Source organism: Leuciscus leuciscus (assembly GCF_965113295.1).
Source record: "Leuciscus leuciscus genome assembly, chromosome: 7".
In the NCBI taxonomy this organism is placed as follows: domain Eukaryota; kingdom Metazoa; phylum Chordata; class Actinopteri; order Cypriniformes; family Leuciscidae; genus Leuciscus; species Leuciscus leuciscus.
Window position 1 is genome coordinate 20,223,069 of NC_138731.1, and position 18,887 is coordinate 20,241,955.

The 18,887-nt window shown below is 38.8% G+C and overlaps 2 protein-coding genes across 2 annotated transcripts; one reads left to right on the forward strand and one right to left on the reverse strand.

The window, feature by feature from the left end:
- The first annotated feature begins 249 nt into the window (after positions 1 to 249).
- ihha (Indian hedgehog signaling molecule a) lies at positions 250 to 7,567 on the forward strand. The gene is made up of 3 exons (XM_082175845.1): positions 250 to 1,186; positions 2,843 to 3,104; positions 5,913 to 7,567. The coding sequence occupies exons 1-3, from the start codon at positions 887 to 889 to the stop codon at positions 6,590 to 6,592; spliced, it is 1,242 nt and encodes a 413-aa protein (XP_082031971.1). The 5' UTR covers positions 250 to 886; the 3' UTR covers positions 6,593 to 7,567.
- slc23a3 (solute carrier family 23 member 3) lies at positions 7,114 to 17,988 on the reverse strand. Its single transcript, XM_082175814.1, has 12 exons — positions 17,730 to 17,988; positions 17,292 to 17,428; positions 17,129 to 17,199; positions 15,882 to 15,955; positions 15,463 to 15,644; positions 14,761 to 14,845; positions 11,920 to 12,124; positions 11,534 to 11,784; positions 11,309 to 11,414; positions 9,133 to 9,300; positions 8,921 to 9,016; positions 7,114 to 8,567 (listed from the first exon to the last, which is right to left on the reverse strand). Exons 1-12 carry the CDS (start codon positions 17,865 to 17,867, stop codon positions 8,305 to 8,307), a joined length of 1,776 nt encoding a protein of 591 aa, XP_082031940.1. The 5' UTR covers positions 17,868 to 17,988; the 3' UTR covers positions 7,114 to 8,304.
- Between the last annotated feature and the right edge of the window lie 899 nt (positions 17,989 to 18,887).

Here is an 18,887-nt window from a genome sequence, read left to right on the forward strand (position 1 = left end):
CGACTTTTAATTGATCTAATTTAGAATAACTTAATCGATCAGGGGGGAAAAATCCACTTTGACTCATAAGCAACATCGTTACACCTGTCACCAAAACTGAACGGTTTAAACAAACGGATCTGTTCTGATCAATGAATGATAAATCATTCAGACGAGTGCGCCAGGTTAGTCTACTGTGTTTCCTCAAGCGTATCAGGTAAGGGAGGGCAACAGTTGCTCCCGTTTGTTTGAGGAGCAGCCAGGCTCGTTCTCTATTTGTGGATCTATGAATGGGAGAGTCCACAGTTCTTCCCCGAGACTTGTGTTTGCCCAGCAGGCGCTGTGAAGTGTTAAAGGGAGCCGGTGGGTATACGACGCACCCAATGTGACCCATGGGGAGGAGTGGCAGGCAAGGATAGAGAGGGGCAAAAAACTGGCAGGGTGCGGTCTCAGTGCGCCGGGCAACTCAGATCACTTGACGTGCGCCAAAGGACGTGCTCATTCAAAGACAGCAGCCGCAGCAGTCTCTCTGACAGCTCTCCCAGTGTGCGTCGGAGTCGCCTTGTATCTCTCTCCTAGAATCTGTTAGATAAATAAATGGACTTGCCTGCTCACTCTCATTTCGGTGATTTTCTCGAGAGACCAACGTTTCGCATTCGATGGGCACTTAACACTTGGTATCACTGGATCTTTTCTCCGGCGTCTCTCCATGACAGCCTCTGCGCAAAGCGACTTTTACGCACGGACGATGGCGAGGATAAGGGTGATAAAGAAGTAGAGGTTTTGTCCTCCCCATATTTTACCCTGTGGGGGGGAATAAGGATCTTGCGGGGGGTAGTTTCTCATTGAACGGCGAGCTGTGCCACCGTACCACTCCGTGTCGGAGTGCCCGGCGGGTTGGGGTGGAATGCGTCTCCTCGTGGTGTTTGGGCTCCTCGTCGGCTGCGCCCTGATTTTCGCACCTGTTAACGAGGGCTGTGGGCCGGGGAGGGGACATGGGAAAAGGCGGCCTCCAAAGAAACTGACACCCCTTAATTATAAGCAGTTTATTCCAAATGTAGCCGAAAAGACACTGGGAGCCAGCGGGAGACACGATGGCAAAATCACCAGGATCTCGGAGCGCTTTAAAGATCTCACACCGAACTACAACCCCGACATCATCTTCAAAGATGAGGAGAACACAGGTGCGGATCGACTCATGACGCAGGTGAGCGACACTTGGATAATGCAACTGCAATGAATTCAATTATCTGCCCATTAGAAACACACACAATGGTTTTGATTCGATTGCAAGCACTTTAAACCTGTTGTTTAGCGGTGTGCCCTTTGCTCAGTCCCACCGACGCGCTCTTATCGATCTTCACAGCTTTCAGAGGAATTGATTGCTGACAGCGGTTTGTCTCTTAGAATCGCTTCTTTGATGGTTCTCGGGTTCAGAAAAGAATCGTATGCTTTTAAAACAAACGGCTTGATTTGCTTATTGATGTTATTGCAGATTCTTAGCATATTGTTTTCTTTAGAGCAGAAAAGAGTGTTTACGAAACGACTAAAGAATAAACAGTTATTTGTTGAACTTACGAAGATTCTCCTTGAAGCATACAAGTTTTCCCATCCAAGGAAAATCTTGGAACTGTCAAAAAAGTTGTTGATATGTTAATGTGCTCTTCGCTTTTGCGCAAGGGCTCTAAATAACAAGGCTTGTTTTGCATGCAAACGATAAAGAAATAATGTTTGATGTCATACTTTCCCAGCGTCAATCAATCAATCAATCAATCATCTAGCACCATCAAGCTAACTTAATTAGAATCAACGTATTTATTGTTAAAAATTAAATATAAATTTACTTATTAGACAAAATAAGTCAACTTTCCATTTAGTGTGTGGTTTATTTAAGCAATTTATAAATAAATCATGAATGACTCATGGATTTGAACTTATGACTCTTATTTCCTCTCCAAATCGTGGAACAGATATTGCCTAAAATTGCGGTCATAGTTACAGTATATCTGTGCTTTGGCAATGAACACTTGTTTCCATGCTGAAATTCGAATTTGCTGTTAAAAGGAAATTTGTCTTGTGTATTATAAAGGGTGGTGAATGTGGCTTGGTTAAATAAGTAAAAGTGAATCACTCAACATTTTGGATACATTTTGTACCTTGGTCGCTGAAAAATACCTGTGGTCTGGTAAAAATAAGTCAGTATATATTTGTGGTTTGAAGCATCACTCAGTTCTTCTCCTCGTGATTCAATAATTTGTCATTATGTAATGCTTTGCGTGGGCGCTTTTGAAAACAAATTCTTCAGGCATAAACGAGAGGTGCCTGGGTTAAAAACAAAAACTGTGGCATATTGTCTGACATGTTAATGTGGAAAAAGTAGGACTATAGAAATTAGTTCCTAAACCTAAAGCAAACCTATTAATTGCTGGAAAGAGTACAGTTGAAATAAAGTTCTGCATGGAAGACACAAAACAGCGTAAACATATACTCATGATAATGTCTAAAAGGTTACTTAAAAAGGATCAAATGCGTCTTTATGTAAATACGATTTAGAGATTTATTTCACATAATATTTGTGGTGTTATATCCATACACTTCACCTTGCTTAAAACCATTTACAGTATAATTTGCAGAGCTCTGAATAATGTGTTCTGTTTTTACAGCACTCAGTGTCTTTTGTATCAATTCTTCCTCTCTTTTGTCTTTGCCCTGTGATGTATGTTTTTCTTTTTTTTGTCGTTCAGTCTGTTTTGCCCTTTGGAGTTATAACTTGTCTTGTTTGCGTATTTCTTGCAAAACTCCACGCCATCATCTTCCACTTGTGTAACCCAGGTCTCAACCTCTTTCCTTGTTGCGTTCACAGCGTTGTAAAGATAAGCTGAACTCTCTGGCTATCTCTGTGATGAACATGTGGCCCGGGGTGAAGCTCAGGGTGACCGAGGGTTGGGATGAAGACGGCAATCACTATGAAGAGTCACTGCATTATGAAGGAAGAGCTGTCGATATCACCACTTCAGATCGCGACCGTAGTAAATATGGCATGTTGGCACGGCTAGCGGTGGAGGCCGGGTTTGATTGGGTCAACTATGGCTCCAAAGCTCACATCCACTGCAGCGTCAAGTCAGGTAGGGCTGAGACTATTGAAATCACTCTTGTTTATTTACATTACAACTATATGCCACTTAACCATATGTAAAATAAGATGTAAATCCAATGTACTATATATACACTCAGTTCTTTATTGGCATTGATGGTTCCATGAAGAACCTTTAGGAATAGTTCCCTTAAAAATGAAAATTCTGTCACCATTTACTCACCCTCAAGTTGTGTCAAACCTGTATGAATTTCTTTCTTCTGCTGAGCACAAATGAGGATATTTTGAAGAATGTCTGTAACCAGACAGTTGATGGACCCCATTGACTTCCATAGTAGGAAAAAAATACTATGGAAGTCAATGGGGTCCATCAACTGTTTGGTTACCGACATTCTTCAAAATATCTGATTTTGTGTTCAGCAGAAGAAAGAAATTCATACAGGTTTGAAAGAAATTATGAGTAAATGATGACACAATTTTCATTTTGAAGTGAATTGTTGCTTTAACATCCATGGAAACTTTCCAATGCACAAAAGTACCTTTATAGAGGAAAATGGTTTTTATAGAAGAAAAAAATATCTGAAAGGTTCTTTGGGGAACCGAAAATGGTTCTTCTATGGCATTGCTGTGACCCTTTTGGAACCTTCATTTTCAAGAGTGTAGAATAATATGATTTCACATTCAGCCGTGTACTTCATTTAACTTGAGTAGTTTTCATTAATAAGTCATATCTATACACATCTAATAGGTTAAACTTGGAATATGATCTGGATAAAAAAAAAAGACATTTTCTTGAAACAGGTTTATGACTGATGGTAGAAAAGCATCCAGTCTGATCTATGGTGTTTGAACTATAAAGAGACTCCTGACTGAAAGGTTCATAAGCGTTCAGTGTGCAGTTAAATCAGGTGTGTCCTTTTGTGGTTAAGTTGGTCAGTTCTCATTAACTTGGGTGAGATAAGTGCTAGACCTGGGATGAAGGTACAGGTAACAGACCACATCATTAAACCTTAAACACCTGCCTCTACCTGAGTCACCAGAGACCAAATTATTGGCCAGACAACCGGGAAAGTAAAAGTGCACCCATTCAGTATTTTAATGTCTCTTCTGGCAGTTTTCTCTTTTGACCTGCATTATCATTATCATTATCATTATCATTATCATTTATTTTTATTTATTTTTGCATGGAAAAAAAAAGCCTTTTTTTCCCAGTTTAGAATCTAAGAAAGTACATTTTCATTCAACACTCATCCTTACAACACGTACACATACAAAATTGCACACAATACAAAACACGTTTTTTTTTCCATCTGTGCCAAAAAAAAATAAAAAAAATCACAGCAATAATTCTCTTCCTTCATGATATTTATTACTGTACATGGTTTCTTTTTAACTTGTTTTTCATTAATGTGATATTTTTTACGAAATTCCACAGAATATAAATTCTGTAGATTCATTTTGGGTCTGTCTATTACCCAGATTTATGGCTTAAAATGTCAGTTTTTTTTTTTTTTTTGTCTGTAGAGTATTTCAACACTGCTAGAGAGGAATGGGACCTGTGTGTGGACATTTGTGAGGCACTTCTGTTATCTGTCTGATAGAGCATGCAAACACAAACAAGACCTTTTGTCTGCTTATGCTTTATCAAAGTCCTATAGGTGTGTTCTTCAACTGGCTTCTTCGACAGTTACTGTCAGATTTCAGGCACTGACCTCAATATAAACATAAGAAATATGCAGTTTACCAGAAAAGATACATCATATATTTCATATACTTCATGTACAGTTCTTTCTTATGTTTACACTGAAGTAAGTGCCTGAAAAATCACATTCTTACATAAAGCAAAATGAAGCTCAAAGATAAACAAAACCATATGTTCATTTACATACATATACACATACAAGTTTCCTTTAAGCACTTCTAGAATGATCATTTTTATCTAGCTCGTATATTTAAGTTCAGTAATTTCACTTAAATGGCAATGAAAATTACCTATTAATTGTCATTTAAGTGAAATTACTGAACTTAAATATACAAGCTTGATAAAAAATGATACTGTAATTCTAGAAGAAAATTTCAGATGGCACTTAGAGGCTTTTGCATCTGAACTCTTCTCATATATATATATGAAGTGCATAAGGGGAAATATGTATGTGTGTATATAAGAAAGATAAAGAATATGCCTTAAGAAGTTGGCCTAGCTGCCAAAGTGCTGTGAGATGATTAACCAACTCCTTTGTTTTCCAGACGGCAACTCTGTTGTCCCCTTTCTCAGATCTCTTATCTCAGCCTGTCTTATCACCTGGCCTTGGTACTTACCTTTCCCAAATATTTGTGCAGGACTCCACGGAGACTTGAGACTCATTCTGGTTTTTGTAGGCTAGTGCATTGCGTAGCTCCAGACCCCAGTCACTTGTTTCGGACAGGAGTCATAGAGAGCCCGAGATGGTTATTTATTAGCTTTTATTGCATTTTTACCCACTGACCAGAGTCGTGTGAAAAGCAAAAATGAATTATCTTGAAGGATGGCGCTTGAAATGTTTGCTTGCACACGCCAGGTTATTTTGCCACTGCAACTTTCAGTTTAATTGGATTTTTATGAGTTTACAATGAGAGCGGGAATGTGTTTGTGCTTGGGTGTGTGTGTTTTAAAGATTGAATATTAATCTGAAGAAGGCATTGTGCCATTTAAACAACCCAAACCCAATCTTTAATAAACACATGACCTTTGGAATTGTCTTAGGCTACTGTGCACGTATGCCGTCAATGAGTCGCACTAGAGAAAAACGCAATTTTTTTGCTCGTTTCAACCATTATATTCTCTCTATGTGCATTTCAGAGAACTCTGTGGCTGCTAAAACCGGCGGTTGTTTTCCCGCATCGGCTCTTGTCACCGTTGAGGACGGAAGCGTGAAGACCATGGACCGCTTACAGCCTGGAGAGAAAGTACTCGCTTCATCAGAAAGCGACGGCAGTGGGACGCTCATCTACAGCGAAGTCATCGCCTTCCTGGACCGCGATCCTTCCGCAGAGAAACAGTTCTACACCATCGAGACGGACTCGGGTGCTGAACTGAGCTTGACGGCGGCCCATCTCCTGTTTGTAACGGAAGGGAACTGCTCAGGGCCTGCAGTGAGTGCAGAGCTGAAATCTGTATTTGCTAGTGACGTGCTGCCGGGTCAGTGTGTGGTGTCCACACGAGGAGCAGGACAGCAGGGACATCTGTCCCGGGTCACTAGGATCCAAATACAGGAGGACAAGGGCGTTTTCGCTCCGCTCACCCGCCATGGCACGGTGGTGGTCAATAGTGTCGTCTCCTCCTGCTACGCGGCCGTGGACCAGCACTGGCTGGCTCACTGGGCTTTTGGTCCACTCAGGGTACTTTATAACTGGGGAGGGCCAGTTGGACATCAGGCTGTGGGGATACACTGGTATTCCTCACTGCTGCACTGGGTTGGGACTCATGTGCTGGATCCAACACACTTCCATCCTTGGAGCATGATGGACAATGATAGATGAAACAAGCACGAGGAATGAGAATGTCACTAGATGAAGTTTTTGGAAGGATCTAAAAGAGAACGAAGTGAAGAACTCAATCATTTATGACCCTGAATAGACTAGAAACCTGGACAAACTAGAAGGACGCAGCTATTCTGTGGGTCGACCCTCATTTGAGGAAGCGGACATGGACGTGACAAAATTGATCTTAAAAACCCATATTTAACACTTTTCAATGGGTTTACTATACTGCCTACACTGGAACATTATCACGAATATACCAAGACGCACACACATCTACTCAGAATCTCTTATTCAGTCTCTTTCTCTCTTATACTCACATACACATTCACTAAACACATAGTTGTAGCCATTGAAGTGAGGAAACTATAGATGAATTTTCTGTACTCAGGTATGCAGTGACTCAACCACGGGCGATCAGATCAGACCAACGCGGGCTGATAAGGTTTGAGACGGAGGAGGAAGTTGTGTTAGAAAAGAATCGAGGCTGGAAGGTACACACAAACACACCCACTTTACAATTGGGTTAAAACTAGGCCTTTAAAACATCAGGAAAATACTTTCAGGTGCATAATTACAGTTTTGCATTCATTCATATGGTCAGTTACATATTTCACACTGTAAAGGTAGAGGTGTCTTTCCAAACTTAATCAAGTATTTAATGGTCACATTGTACACTGTATTTCTCCATCTAGCATACATAAGGGTTTTGAGTACTTTTATAAAGGCTTCATTCAATAAAATTAAGAGTTTACTCTGTGCAATGTGTAGCAATGTTATAAGAGTTTATGCCAGTTTATGTAGTCCTTATGTGTGCTTTATGCAGTAATACTCAATGTATTTTCCCATACAACTTACTGTATTTATCTGTTTTGTGGCATTATTTACATTTTACTTAAAGATGTCAGAAATTATATAATATTTGTAAAACTATTTAAAGATCTATTTTTCAGAATTAAAGATTACAGAAATATCTGCATTTGTCTTTTTTTTTCTCTCTCTTGACAAAATTGCTCCGCTTTTTTCACGCTAAAATGTATAGTGTATTAAAGGGTTAGTTCACCCAAAAATTTAAATGCGGTCATCATTTACTCGCCCTCATGTCGTTCCAAACCCGTAAGAATTACGTTCATCTTCGGAACGCAAAGATATTTTTGATAAAAATCTGAGCCAGTTCTGTACTCTCCATTGACAGCTATGCAACTACCACTTTGATCTTAATTCTAAATTAAAGCCTAAATTAAATATGTTCATCACACAGTAAAAAGTGATCGAGTCATATGGATTAGTTTTACGTTCTCTTTATGAATTTTTTAGCGCGTCAAAGTGGTAGTTGCGTAGCTCTCAGCGGAGCGAGAGAAATTGCTCAGATTTCAATTAAAATGTCTTCATTTGTGTTCTGAAGATGAGCAAAAGTCTTACGGGTTTGGAACGACATGAGGGCGAGTAATGACAGAATTTTCATTTTTATGTGAACAAACCCTTTAATACAGTGGTTCTCAGTCAGGGAATGTCAAATGAATATATTATTATTAATAACTTATTAACTTAATAACTTAATAAAAATGACTTAATAAATAAATTAATCAAAAATTGTCATAGAAGATTGTACCAGTCGTTAACATAATTCAATTTATAAAAAGCAAACCAGAAAGAGACAAGTTAAATACAGTCGGAAAATTTAAATAAAATATGGACTGAGCTGCAAGAATTCAGTCACTGCCAACACCGGCATCCTTGTCAGGTAATAAGCTAGACATCTCTGGTACTGTCACCAGCACCTCTTCAACAGCTGGGCTTCTGCAGGCACAGAAGAGGACGGTTCTGAAGCCGGTCAGCTCCAGCACTTTCATCACAGGCCGAGACGGGTCGTACATGGCGTCTGAACTTGGGCTGAATCCCTGCTGCTGATCAGCGAGAGACAGAATCTTCTTTGTGCCGTCATGTCTCGCCAAACCCTTCTCAGACAAAGTCCCTGAATGACAAAAATCACATACATAAAATCAAAGATTAATTTTTTTGTGCTGAATATGCACACTACCGTTTTGAAAGAAATGTATACTTTTATGCATCAAATTGAATGTATCTTGAGAACCAAATCAGCTTATTAGAATGATTTCTGAAGGATCATGTGACATTGAAGACTGAAGATTCAGCTTTGCCATGACAGGAATAAATTGCATTTTAAATTATAATAATATTTCATAATATTACTGTTCTTACTGTGTTTTTGATCAAATAAATGCAGCCTTGGTGAGATTAAGAGACTTCCAAGAATTGTACCAACCCCAAACTTTTGAATGGTAGTGCATTTCTCTGTTGTTTTACCTGAAACAGTGTGGTCTAGAAGAAAAGCCAAAACCCCCACAAAGAAAACTGGTAAGGTTAAAAGAGACTGAAGAAGAATGTCAACACCGGCCACACCTGAACACAAGAAGATGAAAATTCTTTCAATTAAATGTCCAAATCAACAAATCTAAGTTAGGAGTAACAATACACTACACACAGTAGGAGAAAATACACTCTTGTGGTTTTAGCACCTGTTTGTATAAAACTGGATTGAAGTCTGAACCAGCGTGGCAGTGCTAATGACATGAACATTGTGAAGCCGATGTTGAAAATGTTGCGTCCTGAGTCCACGTCAGCATGTTGGAAATAAGTTATGCCTGTTGCCACAGCAAGTGTGTAGGTCACACTGAGCACAGCACCTGAGAACACAAGCACAAGCAAACATTCAGCCCACGCTTTTAAAGCCATATAGTGTCAGACAGCTTTTAAAGTCCACTACTATGCTTTTTTAAAGGTTCATAATTTTGTTTTGGAGGTCTCCTACAATAGGATTACATGCATCCAAGGTCAAAAAACACTTTAATTTTCTCATAATATACAATGTAGCCTCAGCTCTTTTCTCACAGTGTCTGAAACGGTTCTCTAAACCCTTCCTTTCCGAGAGCCTACTCTGCTCTGATTGGCCAGATGGCCCAGTCTGTTGTGATTGGTCTACTGCTTACAGAGCGTGTCGGACACAAAACGCCATGAATCTCGACATGTCGTCGACAACACCAACCAAACTCTTCCAGGCCTCAGCTACAACTACAGTGTTTGAGGGTCAAAGTAGACATTGTTCACGGGCAGCCAAAGAAGTCCATAGGCTGGCATTGTGCAGATTTCTAACAAACCTATGTTGGTTCATGGAACTATTGACGACTCGTTTCAGGCAGTTCAGAATTGGTTCTTTCTTTTGGGAGAGAATAACTCAATTTATCGTTCACTTTGATCTTTGAAACTCTGACCTTTTACATTCACTACCAGCTATATTACACACTACTTGGAAAGGTAATATCTGAAAAAGCATAATAGAGGCACTTTAAGACCGACTCAACTTAAAGGACAACTCCAGTGAAAAATGAACCTTGGGGTAATTAACACATGGTTACCGAGTCGATCGTTCCCTGGGGTGCGTTTTCATGAAAATCGAATATAAAGTGTTTTATCTCTAAAAACAGATTAGCTCATAACACTAGTATATGGGGCAGAGAGTAAGTAAAAATAAATCGCTAGTTAATACCACTAACAAGGCTCAAAATAGTCTCACACTAACACGGTAGCATAATGAGGGTCCCTACATACAAAACAAAGGATGGAGAACTTTGTAAGTGTACAGACAGTTTAATAAGAAGATACTTTATTAAGCCAGTACATTACGCATTTACAGGCAGGATCCATCTTGGAAAACAGTATCGACTAGTCGAGCCACGAACGCCCTGCTACATTAGATTTCACAAACGTAATTCCTATCGACCAGCTCACGTAGCAGGGCGTCCGTGGCTCGATTAATCGAGTCTGTTTTCCAAGATGCCCGCTGCCTGTAAACGCGTAATGTACTGTCTTTATAAAGTATCTTCTTATTAAACTGTCTGTACACTTACAAAGTGCTCAATGCTTCGGTTTGCATGTAGGGACCCTCATTATGCTACCGTGTTAGTGTGAGGCTATTTTGAGCCTTGTTAGTGGTATTAACTTGCGATTTGTTTTTACTTACACTCTGCCCCATATACTAGTGTTACGAGCTAATCTGTTTTTATAAATAAAACTCTTTACATTCGATTATCATGAAAACGCACGCCAGGGAACGATCGACTCGGTAACCATGTGTTAATTACCCCAAGGTTCATTTTTCACTGGAGTTGTCCTTGAACTGTAGGTTGACCTGGGGTGTGTTTCCCGTACAACGACATAACTCGCTGCTTAACTACCATAGTACGATGTATAGTTGAACAAATCAACTAGCCAGTTCTTACATTGTAGAGCACATTCGCACATTGCGCACTCTTCAAAAATGACGCTTTAAATCTCTTGATAAACTAAAAGACCTAAATGACATTTGTATGTATTCTAAATAAAATATATTGTACTGAATGTCTGCTTGCTTATTTGGCTCAAGATAAGGATTAATTGAGTCCACATGCCATGCAAACAAGAAACTATGCTTCTAACCGCAGGTCGAGATCTGTCGTTCCAACCACTCAACTTTGCGATGCTGTTTGCGAATGTTCATTAGAACTATGTTTTCGGGAAACACAGACTCATTGAACTATGCTGATAATGACGGAACTTGCAACCATAGTTGGCTAACGATGCTTTTGGGAAACGCACCCCTGATTGTTACCAGCAACATTTACCATTTAATTGAGTAAACTATAAATGAATAATCACCATGTATGGCCAGAGGGACAGAGCAGAGCATCTGCGCTAATTGAGGAGACACACCCAGAATTAACAACAACACCCCGGCGAGCTGCACTGTGCTCCGGGACCCAGACTGTGACAGAAAAAGAGATGATAATTAAGAGATGTTGTAATAAACAGCAAAAGAGTTAATCATTTTAGGCAAACGTAGCAATCACAATACCGGTGTGACATGCATCAATAGACTCTTACCTGGCTGAGCCCAATAACACATGCATTTGACACACTGCTGCACAGTCCTAGTGGCGCCCCCATCAGGCCAGCGATCACACTTGCCATGCCATCCACACACAGGCCCCTGTTACAGGCATGTGCTGGGGGCACAGGAGCCTTCAGGAGCCGAGCTGCCATTACGTATACAGCTGGAGAGCTAATGCTTGCTGACAGGCCTCCGGCCACTCCTGCTGCAATGCTCTTTCCAGACAGCAGAGGGAGGGCTGAGGCTGAAAGTATACAAGAAACAAAAAACTTCTGAAGAAGAAGGAAAATTTGGAACTCATGACAAAGTTTATTACTGGTTCACTGTTAATACCTTCAAGGCAACTAAAAAAGGATAGAAAAAAAATCTTTCATATTACCAGGGAGAGGAAAGTCCAGCCAGGGTACAGAATCATTAGGAAAGGCAAAGTCAGATGCATGTGGACTGTTGGTGGACTTAATGAAGGTGGTGTTTCGGGTGTTTCTGATTGTTGAGAGCATCTGGGTCACAGAGGTAAGATGGACGTGACCCCACCGCACCAGTGCGGCACAAACGGCCCAGCTCACCATCACAGATAGAAGTACCTACACAGGACGAACACAAAGAGCAGGAACAATATACTGTGTTTGTTAATAATAAGGAACCCTCATACAATAACCTCAACAGTATTTAGACCCATTAGTGCATGAATGTCATTGATTACATACATTGACTAAAAATGGTTGAAATTAATTGCAAAAATGTCTGTAGTGAAGTTCTGAAAAAAGGTCATTTATTTGCAGATGCCACATAGTTTCATTTTATATCTAATGCAATGTTCACTAGAGTTCAAAAGATTGGAGTCAGTACATTTTTTAAATATTTTTTAAATAAGTCTCTTTTTGCTGCTCACCAAGACTGCATTTATCTGATGCACTTATCTGAAGACAGTCCTATCTTGAAGTATTATTACAATTTAAATTTAATTTAAAATATTTGAATATATTTTTTAATGTAATTAATTCCTGTGATGGAAAAGCTGAATTTTCTGAAATTGTTACTCCAATCTTCAGTGTCACGTGATCCTTGGTGAGAAAATATGCTTTATTCTGATATGGTGCTCAAGAAACATTTCTTGCTATTATTATCAATGTTGAAAAGTTTAAACATTTATGCTGCCTAAATTATTTTATGCTGCCTTATTTTTATTTATTTTTTATTTTTTGGAAACTGTTATACATTTTATTCTGGATTCTTTGATGAAAAGCTTAAAAGAACAGAATTGATTTGAAATAGAAATATTTTATAACATGTCTTTACGTTCATTTTGATCAATTTATTGCGTCCTTGCTGAATAAAAGTATGAATTTCCTTAAAGAATCGTATTGACCCCAAACTATTAAACGGTAGTGTAAATCTGTTTTATATATATTCCATAAATATATTCCGATCTTAAGTTCATGTTAATTTCTAATGAATATTAGCATTTATATTTATAAATTAACATTAATAAATAAATCAAATTCATAAATTTTTAGGTGTGGCTGCACACATATTATTCTCATCCAACTCGGATGAGAATAATAACTAGACAGTCAGACACAGCACAGAATAATAACCAATAAGAATTTCCCAAAAGCAAGATTCCAATACGAGCTTACGATCACTCATAAAAAGCCTAGAACTGTTTCCCATAACCTTTGACAACATTCAGTCCCATATTAAATTAAGAACATTTTAGCCAAAGATCACTGTAACACAACGCACCTCTTTGGTGGGAAACTTTGCCCAGATCAATGACATAATCTTCTTACAGGCAAAACATCAATCTAATATACTGCAGGTTAAAAGCGGTGAAAGAGCTTGACAACCAGTGCAACAGGAAATCCCATATATCATGAGTGAAGGTGTCTGTGTTACACTGGTTTTGGAAGAGACAGTAAACTTCTCTTGTGTGGAAAGTCACACAACTTTAAAAGTGAAGAAACACTTGCAGCAATGGCTCTCAAAGTCAAACTAAAGGCTGGAATACACTTCACGACTTTTGCCCAGAATTTTCCTGCGATGTATAGTCTGGACAGGTCGATGCTAGTTGCCGAAAGTCAGAGCCAGGTTTCATTTCCCAGAAAATTGCAAAGTGTATGATGGGCACAGACTATGAATCCATCCAGTCACAGTATATCAAACATGTATGTTATTTTGAACCAACTTTAGAATGGTGTTTCTGCATCCGTTTGTTGTTTTCAGAGCGACTTGAAAGTCTGGTAGTGTGTGATCCTCAATCGTTTAGTGTATGCCCAGTTTTTCTCTGTAACCATTTTACAAAGTCACCAAGTAGTGTAAGATGCCTAGTGTTTTAAAATCTGTTCAGATTTGAAAAGTCTTGTAGTGTATTTCAGCCATTCAAGTGCAGTAAGCGATTTCTGGGAAACACCCTTGAAAGTTGATTGGACCGAGAGCCACCACACACTTGTAGCCAAACAGCAGTAGGGGGCGTGTCTACTCATGGTGGGGGAGGAGAAAGAGTGAGCCAATCAGCAGTAGGAGGTGTGTCTACTCATGATGGGGGAGGAGAGAGAGTGAGCCAATCTGCAGTAGGGGGCGTGTCTACTCATGATGGGGGAGGAGAAAGAGTGAGCCAATCAGCAGTAGGAGGGCGTGTCTAGTCATGGTGGGGGAGGAGAAAGTGAGCAAGAGGGAGATTTGAAGAAAGACTGTAGAAAGAGAGATGGCTGAGAGACATTAAAAAAGAGAAAAGGTCAAACTAATATCACTGGAAGAAGATGGGTTTTGACCAGGCAAGAGCTTTAGGAAACACGTTAGTATTAGAAAAACTTTCCAGCGCTGGAGAGACCCAAGCGGGAAGGCCTGAAAATGGACACCGAGGTTGTAGTTGTAATGTTAACTGTACAGGACAGTTTTGAGTGTTTGTCTGGAGCTGGTGTGCTGCTGGTGACTAACATCAAACTCTTGCTTGTATATACTCTTGTGTACTGTATGTTCATTTTTTGTTCTTCCTTGTCGTTCGTTCACCATGGTGAAGCATTATTTTGCTTCAAATCAGCTATGATAAAGAGATCCACTCTTGCATTGCGTGTTCATGAATTTTGGGGCCGGAGCAATGAAGCGAGGGGTGTGTTTGTTTGGGGTTGATTTCAAATGTCAACCGTGTTTCTCAGAAATTGCTTACTGCACCTTTAAGTCATTCTGAATTTGAGCAACATCCCTTGATGTAACTCACAGAGAGTTTCCTGGAGACCGAGAACACAGACAGCCGCAGAAAGGAGTGCAGATACTGAGAGAGGATCACTAGAAGAATAACTGCCCTAAAAAAAAAGAAAGAAAGATATTTGTATTTAGAGTGCTCTGTGTATCCATGTTGCACGCTGAGTTCATAAAAAGAAACACTTATTCTTGCAACTATTCTGATTTAACCTTGAATTATTATCACATACAGGGTATCTCTATATTGTTCAATTACTCAAAAAATTACTACAAATTAATAACCTTATACACTGCTATTTCTTTCCTAGACAGATTGCAGTACAAACAAAATAAAAGTTTAATGGACTCACTTTATATTAAGTGTCTTTTGACTACTATGTACTAACATTTAAATTAAATTTACACTTATTGTGTACATACATGTGTTTACATAGTATTTACATTTTAAAATTACCTGCATGTAATTACAGCTGTAATTTATTCATAATTACACTGTTGAACATTCCCTTACACCTTAACGCACCCTTAAACCTTACCATACCACTAAACCTGTCCCTAACCTTACCATATCCACCTCAATAGCAGCAAATGTGTTTTGCAATACAACATGAACACAATAAGTATATTGCACTGAACAGTTTTTCTTTTTTTTATATAAGTGCATAATATAGTCACCCGAGGACACAATATGAAAGACCTCAGAAAAGTGTGTCCTTACAGTGCAGCCATGCCCCAGTGGTCAGAACAAAGCAGCGCTGCCTCCCTGTAGATGGAAAATCCCAAAATGCAAAGGACAGGGGCCAGAACTAATGGTCCACAACGTCCCAATGCAAACCCACCCAGACCAGTCAAACCCACGGCGAACTGCACAATACCTGTAACCAGAGTCATGCCTCTCAACTACACACACACACACACACACACACACACACACACACACACACATGTGGGCAAGCACCAACAAACACAATGATATGAAATGATCAAGATGAAATATTAATGTATCAATATATAAATAAAATAAATCAAAATATTTTTGGTAAGTGGAAGCTGACGTTACTATGCACTACTGCAGAACAGTGTGACAATGGAGGGGTGGTCTGAATGTTCAGCACCACGGACAGCACTGTGCTCTACCTCTCTTATTGGGTGTGCTGGGGCCACAGGCTCCTCTGCGTCAATACACTGACCCCTGCAGGCCACAGGAGTCCCTACCACACAATACCATTACAATCAGATTTCAGAATCAGAAACAAAATGTACAACAACAACAACTGCTACAACAGTACACAGATCGTAAAATAAAGATACGTGAATATATATAGTATATTCCAAATAGTAATGTTTCCAAAGGTTTGACCGGTACTCGGTAAACATTACTACTATCTTATGCTCACCAAGGCTGCATTTATTTGATCAAAAATACAGAAAAAAACTGTAAAACTGTGAATATTATTACAATTATTAGTACATTGTATATTATTACAATTTTAAATAATGGTTTCTATTTGAATATACCTTAAAATATAATTTATTCCTGTTATAGCAAAGCTGAATTTTCATCAGCCATTACTCTAGCCTTCAGTGTCACATGATCCTTTAGAAGTCATACTCATATGCTGATATATTATCAATGCTGGAAACAGTTGTGCTGCTTAATAATTTTTTATAACCTATGATTTTTTCAGGATTTTTTGATGAATAAAACATGTAAAAGAACAGCCTTTATTTAAAATAGAAATATTGTGTAACAATATACACTACTGTTCAAAAGTTTGGGGTCATTCTTTTTCTATCTTTTTTTAAAATAAATTATTTTTTTACTTAGCAAGGATGTGTTAAATTGATAAAAGGTGATGGCAAAGACTTATATTGTTGGAAAAGATTTCTGTTTTAAATAATTGCTGTTCTTTTTTACTTTTTATTCATCAATGCATCCTGAAAAAAAGTTCCAAAAACATATTATGCAGCACAACTGTTTCCAACATTGATAGTAACTGAGTATCAAATCAGCATATTAGTATGATTTCTGAATGGTCACGTGACACTGAAGACTGGAGTAATGGCTATATGTGTGTGTGTGTGTGTGTGTGTGTGTGTGTGTGTGTGTGTGTGTGTGTGTGTGTGTGTGTGTGTGTGTGTGTGTGTGTGTGTGTGTGTGTGTGTGTGTGTGTGTGTGTGTGTGTGTGTGTGTGTGTGTGTGTGTGTGTGTGTGTGTGTGTGTGTGAATTTGAATGTACAAGTGTGCTATATACAAACAAAATATAAAATGAGCATCAATGATCATTTCTGTAGCTTTAATTAGGGCAAGTTAGTGTGTTTAATTGGGTAGATTATTAGATTGTCTTTGACTTCATTTTAATTCTGTCCAGAACCACTCTGACCTGACTGAGCAGAAAGCAGCACTAGGGCAGGGATCAGAAAGTCCAAAGATGGAGCCTGGATCAATGGCAAACTGAGAACAGAGGAAACATTGGACTTGATCCTATAGATTGTACAACTGTATCAACTTAAATGGAAAGCAACATGGGTAAAATGTAACCTTACCGTGATCCAATCCAGCTCTGCAGTAGTGTAGCTATACCTGAGTAAAAGAGCACATAGGCCACTATTCTTTCCTTGTCTACGTCCTGAATTAGTGCACTCACAACCAATGCACACAGAGAGGACAGAACCAACACATGCTGCATGGAGACAGAGGGGGGAAAACAGACTTTTACACCTTTTTTTTTTTTTTTTTTTTGCTATGTTCACTAAGTTTGCTTTGAGAACTTTACATTTATGAAGTAGTTATGACTTTAAAATGTCAGCATTTATAAAATATGACAGTATGCTCTCGAATTGCCTAAAGAACTCAAGGATGACTTCAGGTTTAAAAAATATTGTGCTCATCCACGCAGGAATTAAAGTGCATGCTTTAATTGTACTCCAGTTTCATAGAAATTTATCAACTTGTTAAAGAAATATAATTAAAAAAATACTCACTTGCAGAGCAAGGGCAATATTCAGCAATAATGAGGGACTGCAATCCACGTCTATTCTTTCCATTCCTCCAGGCTTTTCCGGGTCCAAAGGTTTTTCTTTACGTGTACACAGTTTCTTACATCTGTCGGTCCTTACCATTGTTTCTTACTTTCTTTCCTCCTTCTTCGGCTTTCCTTAAAATTCTATTTGGCCTGCCACTGTTTACAATGTTAGCTTTCTCCTCTTGTCTTAGCTCTTCCTCCTCATATGATGGCCTTTGACTCAGTTACGCAATGTGCAGTTTTTCATCAGCATTCCTTCTTTTAATCATTATCTTCCTATTGACTTAAAATAACAATGGATTATTGCAACAGCTTTGCTTGGGAAGCTGATATGATCTCTGGAGAAAATGAGTGATTATGCTTGCCATTGTAAATCCACTGTTAAAACATACCCTTGTGAAAAAGAATTGTATTGAATGTGCATTTGTAGTGTACTTCAAATCTTAAAGGTACACTTTAAAATAAAAATAAAAACTGTACTTGCAGATAATATAATATTAATAAAATAAAAGGCCATTTAAGTGTAGTTGAACCGAGTACACTCACTATGTTTATTAACAAAGTTAAGTACACTTAATAATAATGGAAATAATAAAAGTACATTTAAACCTTACAGAAGTGCTGTTATTTTGATGTGTTGACATACTAAAGCACATGTAAGGTAAAAATAGGAGGTTCGTTTTTTTTTTTGCAGCATAGTGTATTTGAATGTGAACAGCTTGGGGACACAACAGTGGAAAAGTTACAGGATTAAATCCATGTTTATTAGTATAGGTGAGTCAGCAGGATACAGGACTGTAGAATGATACACTCATGGCTTACAGTGGCGTAAAGTGACCCTGGTTTCCCAGGCCACCTCAGCAAGAAAACATCAAGTCACTACACACAGACACACCGCTCATGGATTTAAGCATGCCTCTTTCACATTCACACTAATTACAGATATAGATATGTTCAGAGAATTTGTATCTTTAGTGACGAAACCCAACAAAACTACACAATGTTCACGGCTACAAATGCAACAACGCTAGCAAATATCGTAACTGCGCTCAAATACAGGAGGAGGAAGTGTTTGTCCACTCATTCTGGGGACTTTCGATTTAATTAAGAGCTTGAG

What these genes read in the sequence shown, in the direction of transcription:
- ihha (XM_082175845.1), top strand. Translation starts at nt 887, where the DNA reads ATGCGTCTCCTCGTGGTGTTTGGGCTCCTCGTCGGCTGCGCCCTGATT. An exon ending in CGGATCGACTCATGACGCAG is followed by an intron (nt 1,187 to 2,842) that starts GTGAGCGACACT and finishes TTGCGTTCACAG; the next exon opens with CGTTGTAAAGATAAGCTGAA. An exon ending in CCACTGCAGCGTCAAGTCAG is followed by an intron (nt 3,105 to 5,912) that starts GTAGGGCTGAGA and finishes TGTGCATTTCAG; the next exon opens with AGAACTCTGTGGCTGCTAAA.
- slc23a3 (XM_082175814.1), bottom strand. Translation starts at nt 17,867, where the DNA reads ATGGTAAGGACCGACAGATGTAAGAAACTGTGTACACGTAAAGAAAAA. An exon ending in CACTGGGGCATGGCTGCACT is followed by an intron (nt 14,846 to 15,462) that starts GTAAGGACACAC and finishes CTTTTTTTTTAG; the next exon opens with GGCAGTTATTCTTCTAGTGA. An exon ending in TCTAGACCACACTGTTTCAG is followed by an intron (nt 8,568 to 8,920) that starts GTAAAACAACAG and finishes TTTGTCATTCAG; the next exon opens with GGACTTTGTCTGAGAAGGGT.